The 13,497-nt window shown below is 46.8% G+C and overlaps 3 protein-coding genes and 1 long non-coding RNA gene across 11 annotated transcripts in view; 2 read left to right on the top strand and 2 right to left on the bottom strand.

Annotated features, from left to right (window-relative positions):
- The window catches only part of USP3 (ubiquitin specific peptidase 3), a 223,119-nt gene extending 218,198 nt beyond the window's left edge, over window positions 1-4,921 (bottom strand). The window contains exon 1 of the mRNA XM_082383352.1: window positions 4,792-4,921. The gene's annotated coding sequence lies outside the window, so the exon portion shown is untranslated. The remainder of the gene's footprint in view (window positions 1-4,791) is intronic.
- The window catches only part of LOC309624851, a 205,651-nt gene that overhangs the window by 19,462 nt on the left and 172,692 nt on the right, over window positions 1-13,497 (top strand). The gene's annotated exons all lie outside the window — the stretch shown is intronic.
- Window positions 7,691-13,497, top strand: part of CA12 (carbonic anhydrase 12) — a 73,943-nt gene continuing 68,136 nt past the window's right edge. For 6 of the 7 annotated variants that reach the window (XM_082383372.1, XM_082383367.1, XM_082383370.1 and 3 more), the window contains exon 1: window positions 7,833-7,955. In XM_082383372.1, the coding sequence (XP_082239498.1) occupies window positions 7,871-7,955 (85 nt within the window). In that variant the 5' untranslated portion in view covers window positions 7,833-7,870. Of the gene's footprint in view, window positions 7,956-13,497 lie in introns of all 7 variants that reach the window. The other variant, XM_082383373.1, reaches the window with a different exon arrangement.
- APH1B (aph-1 homolog B, gamma-secretase subunit) overlaps window positions 8,000-13,497 on the bottom strand; it is a 114,018-nt gene continuing 108,520 nt past the window's right edge. The window contains exon 7 of the mRNA XM_082383515.1: window positions 8,000-12,667. The gene's annotated coding sequence lies outside the window, so the exon portion shown is untranslated. The remainder of the gene's footprint in view (window positions 12,668-13,497) is intronic.

The following is a 13,497-nucleotide window of genomic DNA, read 5'->3' as shown; positions in this document are numbered from 1 at the left end:
AGTGGGTCATGAGTTGATCATTGTTGGAGCTGGGTGATAGCTACATGGGGACTCATTATAACTACACTCTCTACCTTTTTTTTTTAAACTCTTTTTTAAAAAAAATTTTATTTATTTATTTGGTTGCACTGGGTCTTTAGTTGCGGCTCGAGGGCTCCTTAGTTGTGACTAGAAGGCTCCTTAGTTGTAGCATGCATGTGGGATCTAGTTCCCTGACCAGGGATTGAACCCCGGCCCCCTGCATGGGGAGTGTGGAGTCTTAACCATTGCACCACCAGGGAAGTCCCTCTCTACTTTTATATATATTTGTAAGTTTCCCCTAATAAAAAGTTTTCAAAAATCCAAGGTGTTTTCCACAGTGTCTCTTCACTGCTCTCCCCTTGCTCCTCTTGGTCCCTTCTTTTCCAGCTCTCGTCCATCTGGAACATTCCCTCCTCCTGGCCTCCTTGTTCTCCTCATGAGCCTCAAGGTGTTGTTGATGTTAAAAAAATTTTTAAGACTATGCAGGAATGTGGAAAAACGCCTACGACCCACTGTTAGTTTCCAAAAAAGTAGTATACAAAATACAGTATATTTACTTGGTAGTAACTTGGTAAATATTTTTTGTTGACACGGACAAGAACAAAAATGGAACGTACAAGAATGAAGTTATTGTCAGGTTGGATGGAGTAGTGGGCAATTCTTTTCCTTACGAATTCCCCCTAAATAGCTTTGTATATAAAAATCACTTGGCTGAGATGTTTCCCTGTTCTAGTTCAATGTTTAAAGTTCCGTTTCCAGGAACTTTAAAGGGAAGTGGGGAGGGGCAAGATAGGGGTAGGGAATTAAGAGGCACAAATGTAGTAATGTATTAAATAAATAAGCTACAAGGATATATTGTACAGCACAGGGAATACAGCCAGTATTTTATAACAAATTTAAATGGAGTACTGAATTACTCTGTTATACACCTGAAACTAATAAAATATTGTAACTCAATACTTCAATTAAAAAAAAATGTTCCATATCCAGTCTGGGCTGGCATGCTTTGTGCAGCATCAGACTCTGTATTGAGTCTTCACAAGACCACCCTGTTGCTCAGACCCCGGTGGAAGCCCATGGCGCCTTCTTTCACTTCCCTGCATCTCCCCTTTTGTCTGGACAACGGCTACGAGTTAGAACTCTTCCTTCTATAACTTTTCTCTGCCCTCGTCCCCACTTCTTACCACTTCGCTTCTGCTGACAGCTAGTTACATGAGACCTATTATGACGGGATTTCTTATTCACGATCTCTGAATTGATTTCTTTCCTATGAAGTGGGCCTGTGTCAACTTGTTTGTTATCTCAGAGGTAGAATAAGCCCAGGGATCCTTCTTACAACAGACACGTCTGTTGCCTGCACTAAAAACAAACAGCCAACTCAACAGTTCCAGGCAAAGTACACTTTATAATTTTGGAGTTTAGTGTCCTTCTTAAACATCTCAAAATAATTTTACAAATTCTCACTGGAATTAAGTGCCACTTAATTTTATCATCAAGTCTCTATGATAAAAACGGAGTGACTGAGGTATTGGAGGGATTTCCCCTTCCCACGCCCCCCAGAGGAAACCAAAGTTGAAGAGCCCAAGTTTCTGAGTTTTCATTTTCTGATTCTTTGAACACCCTTTAAGGACTCTCTCTGTATCCTGTCATCATTTCTAACCCCCACAAAACCCTGTCGAGACGAGAAAACAGATATGTAATATCAAAGAGAAGTTTTGCATACCTGTGTTAAAAAACTAGGATGCAGACAGAAGTAACCTAGTTATAATTTATTCCACTGCAAAGTGAGCCCCAAACTCTTATTTCAAGGATAAGAGACCAGGGGAGACCAATGCAAACTGAAATGCAAGCACCTGGGGGTTGTTTGCCAGTTTTTTTTGAAAGGAACTGAAAGGAGGGATAAGCTCATACATTCCTGCAATTGCACGGAACTAGAGCATCCAAGCAAGAGGAAATTGCCAGCTTATTCCAATAGTACGTGGCATCTCTGAGCTCAGGAATACCTCCCAGCCCCAAGAGTCTAGTGATTGGGCATTTCCTGTGGTAAAGTGGTTCTGAGTCTACTGATTTAGAAAGCATCACTGCTTCAGTAGGGAGATTGGCTTGTTATGACAAAAACTACATTCTTTGAGAGGCCAATGTGTAGAATTGCGGGGGACAGTGTTACTTGGAAATCACTCATTCTTTTCTTAGGGTTCACGGAATTTGGTGTGATTGCTCAAACCAGGGAGGCTGGCGGGGTTGCCCAAACTAGGAACTATGGGGTGAAATAGTCCCCCTTCAGGCAATCAAGACCTTTCTACAGCAGAGAACTACATTTACATAGTGCTTATTATGAGCCACTGCGCTAAGTTCTTCACATGCCTAGCTCATTATATTTAATCCTCCCCTCTCCTCTTTGCAGTATACTCTATGGCTTTCATCTCTTTAAAAAGTAGGAAACTGAGACTCAGAGAGGTTAAGTGACTTGCTCAAGGTCACACAGGAAGTGAGTGGTGGAGCTGAGTTTCGAAGTCCAGTTTCATATGATGCCAAAGCTCTTTCCCCTCTACCATTTGGCCTCCCTAACCATTGGTGGAAGTTGTCAGAATCGATATGAAGACTATTTGCTTTAGGTTGGCACCTCTGAGCTTGCTGGAATGTGGTCTGTGACTGCACTAGGATTTAAAACACAGGGTTGAGAGAGGACAGTGCTTCAGACTGAGAACAAGGAGAACAGGATCTGGACCAAACCTCTGAGGTTAGAGGAGAGTGGATCCAACTAGCAGGTGTGAAAGGCTAGATGGATGTGAGAAACCTTAAGCTATTATAGTCTAATGATATCTCCTAAGCAGTCTTGGTATCAGCTAACCATGGTTTTCAGAATAATTTACCTGGAAAGAGATAACACATATTGCACCAAGGTTTATTTTCACTTAAAATGCTAACTTTCCCTGTGCATAGGATTTTGATTTACTGTCATTTTTAATCAATCATGAAGAGTGTTTTATAAAAGTCCCGGTGACAAGCCATCATTCCCTACTCGACGGAAGCAGTTGGAGTCCGTGGACAAATAATTAGACCAGAGTCACAAGTTACCATGGAAACTGGTAGCAGGGGCTGGGTAAGAACTTACGGTCCCTGGTTGGAATCCAGATTTCATTTTCTTAAGTTAGTAAACCAAGACTGAGATCAAGACAACTTTCTTTTGTTTCAAGCCCACTCTCAGGAACATCTTATGTATATCAAGTGCTTTTGTTTGCCAAAGTACTTTCCCATATATGGTCTCATCCTACACTCACAACCCCAGGTGGGGTTAGACATTCTTATTTCAACGTACAGATCAGAAAACTGAGGCATACACCGGGCCAGAGACTTGCTAAGGGCCCAGAGCTGGTTCCTGGCAGAGCCATAAGTCTGGCCTTCTTTCCTGTAGGTCACATTGCCCTCCACCTGATCCTGCCTGAAATTGAGCACGGTAGCTAGGGTTCACACAGAGGTTATGACTCTAAGCCACAGCTGCAGAAGTGAAGAAGCAGAAGTGAAGAAGCAGATGTGAAGAAAGAGACAAAAGTGACTGTATTTTTTCAAAGACCTAGACATTCACACCGGGATCAAGGGGTCCATGCATGTCTTGGCCTAGGGGTTCCCTCAGTCACGGCCCAGGCAAAGGAAACCCCTTGGCCTTTTCCTTCCTTCTTCCTTCCCTCTCCCTCACCTTCCCTCCATACGCCACCCTCCACCCCACACCAGTCAAAGCAGAGCTCATTAATATAACAAAGAACTCCATGGTTGGGCTCATGTTCTCCTTTGCTGGAGAACATATCAAATCAAAGCTCTGTGGTGTCAGGTTCTTCGTATCCCATTTGGGCAGATGCTCTGGGCAGGGAGCGGAGTGCAGGGGCCCTCAGCGCCCCTCCCCATGGCGCTCCGGGAGAAGGACACAGCCATGTCCCATGTGGAGCATTATGTGATTGCCAGAAGTGGTACACTGTGCCCCGGATCAACAAAAACAATCACAGCATCTAGAAAACTGGAGAATCCACATCTCAGAGGGCTCCGGAAACACAACGACCCTGTTTGCAGCATTTGTTAGGGCGGCCATGGAAAGAGCTTGCCTGGGCCTTGGAGACAGAGAATTATCTAGTTGACAATTCAGTCTCTGCTACTCAAGCCTCGTGAACCTGTGCAAGGAATGGATTTCTCTTTTCCCAGCCTCAGGTGCCTCATCCGTAAAGTGGCAAATGTAACACTCATCCCCACAGGTTGTTGTAAGAATAAAGTGCCAAGTTCAGTGTCTGGCAAATAGTAGGCACTCGATACATGTTAGTTCTCTTCCCACCAGCCCTTTCTTTTGCCCCATCAAAAGCTGCATTCCCAACTGAGTGATACTATCCGAAGAGTTAATTCTTACCTTAAGAAATAAAAATCTCTATACTCTAACCCTTATGCCTGAAAGGCCAACGATTAGCTTGTGTAAAGGGCAAATACTGCCAGACGGTACCAGCTTTGAGAAAGAAGAGCCTGGTATTAGCTGTGCATTTCAAAGGTTTTAGGAAGTCATAAAATATAATCCTTACACTGATGATGTCTTCCCTCACAGCCCCAGGACAGCGTGGGCCCCTTCTGGTTATACATCAACCTTCCATCAAGCTTATAACAATCATAATTACATGGTTATTTATGAGATTATTTGTTTTATGTTTACACACTCTCCAAGAGCAAGGACTATGCCTAGCACAGTTCCTGGCACATAGAGGGTGAATGAATGAAGGAAAAGTTTCCACCCACCTTACCTCGTTCCAGCCATATATCAATTCTCTCAATGCCCCAGCGGCCGGGATGACAATCTGCACTTTAGAGACGACCAGGATACTGAAGTTCAGGGAGGGTGCATCACTGTCAAGGCCATCCAGTAAGTGGTGGGGCAGGCCCTTCAGTCTAGACTTCCTGACACCGAATCCGGTGTTCCTTTCCTCCACACTCCTCTGCCCTTTGACTCAGCAGCCTCGCCCTCCTGTTGATCCAGATGGCAACATTTTAGAGAAGCTCTGCTCCCTAGGGCCTTCCATCTGGGCGTGTCATTTGTTGGCCTGGTGCCATCTTTTGAGCGCTGAAGGTCCACTTTCTACCTTAATCCACTGAGTAATGAGCTATTTATTAGCTGACAGCAGCCTCATCTGCTGATGGCAAGGCAAATCCAAACATGTTCAGTTACACAGGCCTCAGGAAGCCTCTGGCAGGGAGGGATCCCAGAGTTGGGGTCTTAAGCTGGTTAGGTATGTGCTGCTTGCTGGGGAGTGGGATGGGGAGGCTTGATATTCAGCTTCAATGTTTTAGAAGTTTGGTCATTCCGTTCATTTCTGTGTGAGTTTTCCCCCCTCTGACACCCTAGGATTAAAAAAAAAAAAAAGAAAATCACACCTGTAGGTCATTTATACTTCAAACAGGCAAACTCGCAGAAAAAAGGGATCAGATTTCTGGTTATCAGAGGTGGGGGCAGTGAGGGAACTGGATGCAGGCAGTCAAAAGGTACAAACTTCTGGGCTTTCCTGGTGGCGCAGTGGTTGAGAGTCTGCCTGCCAATGCAGGGGACACGGGTTCGAGCCCTGGTCTGGGAAGATCCCACATGCCGCGGAGCAACTAGGCCCGTGAGCCACAACTACTGAGCCTGCGCGTCTAGAGCCTGTGCTCCGCAACAAGAGAGGCGGTGACAATGAGAGGCCCGTGCACTGCGATGAAGAGTGGCCCCCACTTGCCGCAACTAGAGAAAGCCCTCGCACAGAAACGAAGACCCAACACAACCAAAAATTAATTAATCAATTAAAAAAAAAAAAGGTACAAACTTCCACTTATAAGACAAATAAATACTAGGGATGTAATGTACAACGTGATAAATACGATTAACACCACTGGACGTTATATAGGAAAATGTGGGGTGAGTGATTTCACCTCCATGGTGTGCATTTCTGAACCTGCAGTGGCTCCTCCCCAACCTCTGTGTTACTCCAGTACATTTCATCTTTTAAAGACCTTGATGACAAATCAGAGACGTGAATGTTTCAAGAACCGCAGTGAAATGCTCACTCACCACCCGGAGGTGTGGTTCTTGATCAAGAGTTACAGGCAGAAAAGGTCATCCTTAAGTCTACCATCCTCTGAAAGTGCTTGTAACAAGATTGTCTTTGTAACTACTTCCCTAAAAAGACTTCAAAGCCCTTTATTAACCCAAACGATAGCTGAGAGGATAGGGACAGAACAGTAGCACCCCTTGAAATGCGGGTGGCATGTGCTTCCTGGAGGCTTTCAGCAGACAAGCTGCTCTATCCCTCCAAAAATACCATGAACAAGCAGCTTCTCTGGTCACTGAGGCCAGCCTGAGAGTCCACTTAGGCTGAGGGTCAGCAGAGACCAGAGAGGTGCGGGCTGGTCAGGCCGCTGTGGCCAAGAGAAGAAGGCAGGATGGTCCAGGTAACAAAACCAAAGGTCATATACCAGGGCTGGGGGTGGGCACCCTTCAGCAGACCATGTGATCTGAGCAATACCTGTAGGCAGCAGGGAGCCAAGAGAATAGGCAGGGTCACAGAGCAGGAAGGAGACAGAGCCCAGCATGGGGAGCAGGGCAGACACGTTCGGAGGACCCAGGGAAGCCAGAAGCACAAATGACAAGGGTAGTGGTGGGAACAGCAAGCGGCAGTAACAGCAGCAGGAAGATTTAGTGAGCACTGGGGACAGCAAGTTAGTAAGACCTTTGACTTAACAACTGAACATGGACTAAACACGAAGAGGATCAGAACCGCCAAGTATATGACTGGATGTATGCACATATTTAAAAGAATACGGATACGTGAGGACAGTGGGCAGAAACGAGCAACAGGTGATGATAATCTGCACTGAAAACAGAACTCAGACACCGATCTAAGCCAAGATGCAAAACACCTGGTACAGAGCCTTACACTGAGTAGGTCCTCAATAAATAACGTTAAGTCCCCTTCTTTCACCACTACCCCAGAGAAAGGACGTCCCCCTCCCAGCTTCCTAAAGAACTATTGATATTAGGAACTAGTATGAGCCTTGCCTACTTACCTGTTATGAGAGGAAAGTCTAATTGCTTAGTAAAGCTGTTTTATTTATTTAGTCTATTTATCTGTATATCTATTTCTATGTCACAGTGTATCCCCACTGTGCTATGTACCTGTTAATTTCTTGGCGTCTAAATTTCAAAGGTAAGACCTTATCAGGACCCACTGTACCGTCCACAGAAGTTCGTAATTTGAACGCAGCCCTCGCCAAACCCCACCTGTGTCGTCCAGTCCCCGAAGTGTGCCCAGTCCAGGGGCCCAGAAGGAGGCTCCTGCCCAGATGGCATTGTGCTAAGGGGGCTTCTCAGTAAGGGCAATGACAGACCAAGGCCGTGGCCACTGAAGCGGGTCCCTAGATGCACCCCCTCCCGACGGGGCCAAGGCAGGCGGATCTCTCCCACGCCTGCCCGCGGCTCCCACGGAGAAGTGGGTTCCCAGGTCAGCCCCGGCTCCGGGGAGCGCCCGAGCCGCCGTCCCGCGGAGAGCTGCTGAAGTCAGGGTTACAACTCACCTTGGAACTGGGGCGCCAGACCTCCCGTAGGCAGGGCGTTCTCCCGCCACCCTCCACCCGGTGACATCATGTGTTTAGGACTGAGTCTCTCCATAAAAGCAGCCCGCGGGGAGCCAGGAGCCCAAAGAACAGACGTGCTCGCCCTGGCGCCCCGGCTTCGCGCACGAAGTCCCGGTGCGCGCCCCCCCGCCGGCCCCAGCGCCGGAGCCAGAGAGAGAGAAGGAGCCCAGCTGCCGGCAGCCCGCGCCCGCCTCCTGCCCGGAGGAGCCGCCCGAAGATGCCCCTCCGCAGCGTGCACGCGGCTGCCTTCCTCCTGCTCGTGGTCTTAAAGGAACAGCCTTCTAACCCAACCCCACTCAACGGTAAAGTTTCTTCTTTCCTAACAATCCCGAGCGCTCAGCCACACCTGGGCAGAAGGATTTCCACGGGGCTCGTTAATGATAAAGATCATTTGGGGGGAGCGGGGAAGGACCTGCATGGTCTCAAAATCGCACATTTTTACAAAGGATGCTTCGTTTTCCTGTGGAATGCAGGATCTGCTCCGGTTGCCAAGGCGCACGTCGTCTTCGCATTCAAATATGTTTGTGTGTTCTCGGAGCATTCCCAGCTCTGGAGAGGTGGCTTGGGAATTTGCTAACCGGGGAGGAGAAACAGAGCCGGGATTTCAAATAATGCGCCCCGATGCACGTGCACGTGGTGGAGTGACCGGGACGGGCTGAGCAGCCTCTTTACCAGGGAGGGTTTGCACAGTGGTGGGTGCTTTTCTTTGGAGGAGAGGCTCTTTACCTCTGTTTCACCTCCAAATCAAAGGAATGATGCATCCCATCCTTAATCGTTATTTTTCTCCAGAAGGGCTCTACTTCTGGTACGCGTGTGTGTGTGCGTGCCCTGAGACGAGCATACACAGCTTATTTCTGAGTGTAATGAGGGCTTTGAACCCTGAAGGGCTGGAGGCTGGTGGTGCCCAGCCAGTAGCAGGAGGAGGTGGAGGGGCCTTATCTGTAGGCTCAGGTCTGGGCAGTGAGTTGCAGAGAGCAGCCAAGGTCAGGGCTTTTGCCTGCCTCTCCACAGCTGGGTGAGCGCTTTTCTGGGGCAGTAGATGGTGACTTATGGAAACTTCCCGAGTAACGCATCGTGGCTCCTGCCCTTGACAGTTTGTCCCAAGTTGTACGGACATGTGTAGGTGCGACCATTCCTGGACCCAGGCTTGGCTGAAACACTTATAGAAGGGCCCAAAGTGACTGGAATGGCTGACAATCCGTCCTCCCGGGCTGGGTGGTGGCAGTGGGAAATTGGTCCTGCTCAGCAGCATGAAAGCTCGAGCCCCCTCCCCTCAGAGGTCACGGTGCCCATGGGGCAGGGCAAGGGGAGGCAGGAGGAGCCTGGCTGTCAGCAGCTTTGCCATTCTTCTTGATTCAGTTCGAGACCACTAGCTGGCATGAAATGCTTGGTAGTGTCTTCCTCATCTGGTGGGGCAGAAGGTGGGTGGAAGAAAGTAGTTACATAAAAGTGGAAATTAATTTATAAAAGTGCATACTTTGACACAGATTCCCCTCTGAAGAAAGCTGCCCTGAGACCCAAAGTTTGACTTGAAAGAGCTCCAAGCTGCTCCAGGACGAGAGAGAAGCCCTTTACTGGCCCTCGTTCCTGAAAGCCTGTTACTCCCCTCACTCTGGGGGCAGCTCCTCCTCCCCCCTCTGCCTCTCTGACCTTCCGTAGCCTCCTCTCCCCCTTGCTCTTCTCCCTTCCCCCTTCTCCCAGTTGGGCTGGGGAAAGTTTTCAGTAAAACATCTACTTTCACCCCACACTGAGGAGCCAGCCTGCTTACCCCTTGATTCTAAGAACACAGCTTTTATTCTGTTCTGCCTCAGGCAGGTTTCTTGGCTTTTTAATTGCCTTCAGGGACAAGGTCAAAGCAAAACTCACTGAGGTGTAAAGTGTCAGTATTAAACCCAAGGTTTCGGGGTGGAGGGGGGTTAAGCTGGGCAATAGGGTGAGAGTGTGGTCCGCCCTCCGCCTGGGGCACTTAAACTCCCAGCTGTTGGCACTGGGGAACATCAGGGTTAGGGAGGGAAGGGGCATAATAAGGTGAAGGCTTGCATCTTCCGGACATAACCTAGGAATTCTCAGTTGCTGCAGGGGAACATTTCAATGAACTCTGCAGAGCCCGCTTTGCCTGAGCCTGGTGTGGAGAGCTGGGCAGCCCTGGGCTGCATGGATGTGGGTTCTAGCACCCAGGACAGGAAGCAGGCAGGGCCCTGAACCCCTGACCCGAATCTCTGTAAACATCATTTCCTCCGAAGGCACCCAGGACATTCTCCTTGCCCAGTATAAGCTGGGTCTGCAGGTTCTAACAGGCATCCAGCTGGGCCTCCCAAGGCTCCGGATAGAACAGATGACCTTCTTGGAAAGGGAACAGTGCTCCCAGGAAGCTACTGAGGTGTAACCGCAGGGGCCTTTGCCTGGCCTGCCTGTGGGGTCAGTTTAATTCTGTGAAGACCCTTGCCCCTAAAGCTAAAGGTGGGAAACCAGGAGAGGACATTTCCAAAAAGCAAAGGGGCACACTTCCTTTATAAAGTCTTCCTGCCTTCAGTTCTGGCTGAACTGAATGAACCAGGCTGGGCCCTGACCTTCATCCAATAAGACCCCCTGACTCAGCCCACCCTCCCCTTCATTTTACCGTGCTTCTCCTCCCCAGACTCCAGCTTCTGAGCCCCTCCAGGCACGGCCCTTTATACCCAAAGCACCAAGTCCTGAGGGCCAAGCAGGTTCGCTCAGAGAAAGGAGGGCAGGAAAGATTGCTCTGATGCTGCTGCTTTCTAAGAACAACTCCCCAGTCCTGTGTCACCACCTGAGCCCTTACAGTCCCTGATGCACTCGATCACACTGGGCCCTGAGCTTACCAGAGTATTATGCTGATTCCTCAATCTGAGGATGAGAGCTGCAACAACACGGAAACCACAGCTTAGCAAGCTTTGGGGAAAGTAGCAGAAGATGTAGGTTATTAAGGCCATGATTTGATTTTGGTGCAGGTGCAATTATAATTTCTGGCCAAGGCAGGACTGCTCAGAGGTAGCAGATGTTTTTCCTGGTGGCCTCCAGGATCACCGAGTGGCCTATGTCTCTCAGGGAAGCAGTGAGGACAAACTTCCCCGTTCTTTGTGAGATTTTACAACCTGGGCCTCCAAGTGCTCTGCCTGGCTAAGTGGCAATCACCTGGCTTCCTTTGCCTCTGAAATCCATGATTCTATTTTAATAGAAGCCCTCAAACAGAACGCTGAGGGAAAATGTTCAGAAAAGAGGTTTGAAGTCTTCTGTAGCTTGGTTCCAAAGCCAAGCTGTTTTGTTCCTTTTCACTACTGTTTCAGTAAAAGGCTAGCAGTGAACTTGGGGGTCACGTACAAGTTTGGGTTCCCCACAGTTCTGGATGTCGTCAACCAATTGCTAATTCAGAGGAGGTTAATTTGGGGACTATTAACTCCCATCCGGTCCATAGTAAGTTTCAGGGGGTCTGTGGGGCCCTGTGTACTTTCGCCGTAAGCATCTTTGCTGCAAGCACTTTCGCTGCGTAACTAATTGACCCATAAGGCAATTTTGCTGTAGAAAATAAAATAATAAAAAGTAAAAGAGGGATATCAAGAGGGACATAATGAACAGAAATACAGTCAGAGATGTAGAAAACAAACTTATGGTTACCGGGGGGAAAGGAGAGGGGAGGGATAAATTGGGAGATTGGGATTAACATAATACACACTACTATATATAAAATAGATAACTAATAAGGACCTGCTGTATAGCACAGGGAACTCTACTCAATACTCTGTAATGACCTATATGGGAAAAGAATCTAAAAAAGAGTGCATATATGTATGTATAACTGATTCATTTTGCTGTACACCTGAAACTAACACACTGTAAATCAACTAAACTCCAATAAAAAATTTTTTAAAAAAGGACATAATGAAACATAAGAAATAAATAACAATTTAAAAGACTTTATTGCAAAATACAAAATATTTGAATACATTTAAAATGTGTGTAGATTCATGGCAATACTGTGCAAATAACTGATTTTATTTTGTGGCTTGTACCTAAGTATTCGTCTTCCAAGTCTGTCATTCATAGTATTTATACCTTTTTCTTTCTTTTGGTTTGTTGATTCATCTCCTCGTTCGGCAGTGCACTTTTTCGTTCTCGCTAACATTTCTTCCTTCATTAAGAGAGGTATCAGTTTCCAAATACAAGGGTGCATGTTTGTACCTGAGCTTTGTGTTGCACTGTGAAAGCCTCTACCCTGTGGTGTATTCTTGGCATCTTGTCACACCTCTAGTGACAGATGTTTCAAAGTTCTGTGGGAGATGTTGGCTCAACTCTGCACCTTCGAGGCCCTCAGCCTCTTTCTCCTCCAATGTAGTGTGTTTCAAAATAAGAAACCAACTCTTGGGGCAAATGATTGTCATCGGTCAGCTGGATAAAGCCATCAATAACATCACTAACTGGAAGAAATGCTAATGCATTTCAACCAGTGGAAACCAAACTGTCAATCCAAAACTGTCAACTAGTTATTTGATCTTTCACAGAAAAATTGTCTTAATGCCAATTAATTATGCAGCAGCGAAGATGTTTATGGCAAAGAAGCTTACAGTAAAAAAAACAAAACAAACAAACAAACACCTAACATGGTTCTATTGACCTCCTGAAGTTAACTGTACATGAAATTTTCTGTGTCCAAGCTTATGGGCATTTTTAAAATTAATTTTTATTGGCGTATGGTTGCTTTACAATGTTGTGTTAGTGGGCATTTTTAACGAGGAAAGGTCCATAGTACTGATCAAATACTCTAAGGGGTCTGGACTCCCCCCTCTACCCCAAAGATTGGGAAGGAGACTCGAAGATTCTCTAAGTTCGTGGGAAGTGATGGGAAATGTGGAGATACGCTTCTTAGCAGGCACTGATCTTCCGCTTCGCCTTGTGGACTTTCATTTTCTCATCTACAAAACGAGGTGTCGGGTTGCAGGTATGTGAAAGAGCCCTCAATCCGTCTCTTCCCAAGTGGGATGTCAACAAATAATGCCTAAACCAAAGCAAATCATGAAGGCACAACATGGGCATGTTTTATAGAGATGAGATAACACCAAAAGAAACATTTTAAAAGAATTCACAGTGGTTGCCATAGGGAGCAGGAAAGTGACTAGGGAGTGTCAGGGGACCAATATTTTTATTAAAAGCCTTATAGAGCCATCTGACTCTTTAAACCATGTACAAGTGTAATTTGAAAAAACTGCCAATTGAATTTGAAAATTAAAAAGACCGAGGCAAAGAATTGAAACAGAACAACAAAAAAAAAATAGGACATTAAACCAGCTTACAAAGAAAAAACAAAATCCTCTTTTCGCTTTTTAAAACCACCACTGGCTTGAGTAGGAAATGCCCAGTGGTGATAAGTGACTACCAGTTGGTTGGTCAGGTAAGTTTTACTGCAAATCATTCCCAAGAGAGAAAGGAGATGTGAGTCTTCCTCTTGCATCAGTACCCTGGTGGGCCGAGAATCTCAGAGGCACTGGGAGAACCTGGGAGGGAGGGACATAGGAGTTGAACAGCCCCCTCATTGTGATGTGTCCCGAGACACCCTGAGTCTCAGTTTGGGGTCTCGGGCTCCTCCTGGAGATGAAGAGGGAGGTGTGCCAACAGGGTAATGAGAGCGCAGCTCTGCAATGACTTTTTAAAAACTGAAGTATAGTTAATGTACAATACTGTCAGTTTCAGGTGTACAGCAAAGTGATTCAGTTATACATATACCTATATATTCTTTTTCAGATTCTTTTCCCTTATAGGTTATTACAAGATAGTTCCCTGCGTATAGCTCCCTGTGCTATACAGTAGGTCCTTGTTGGTTATCTATGC

This window comes from Balaenoptera borealis, assembly GCF_965194805.1.
Source record: "Balaenoptera borealis genome assembly, chromosome: 3".
NCBI classification, from domain to species: domain Eukaryota; kingdom Metazoa; phylum Chordata; class Mammalia; order Artiodactyla; family Balaenopteridae; genus Balaenoptera; species Balaenoptera borealis.
The sequence above is the reverse complement of the archived record's forward strand: the minus strand, read 5'-3'. Positions and strand labels throughout refer to the sequence as shown.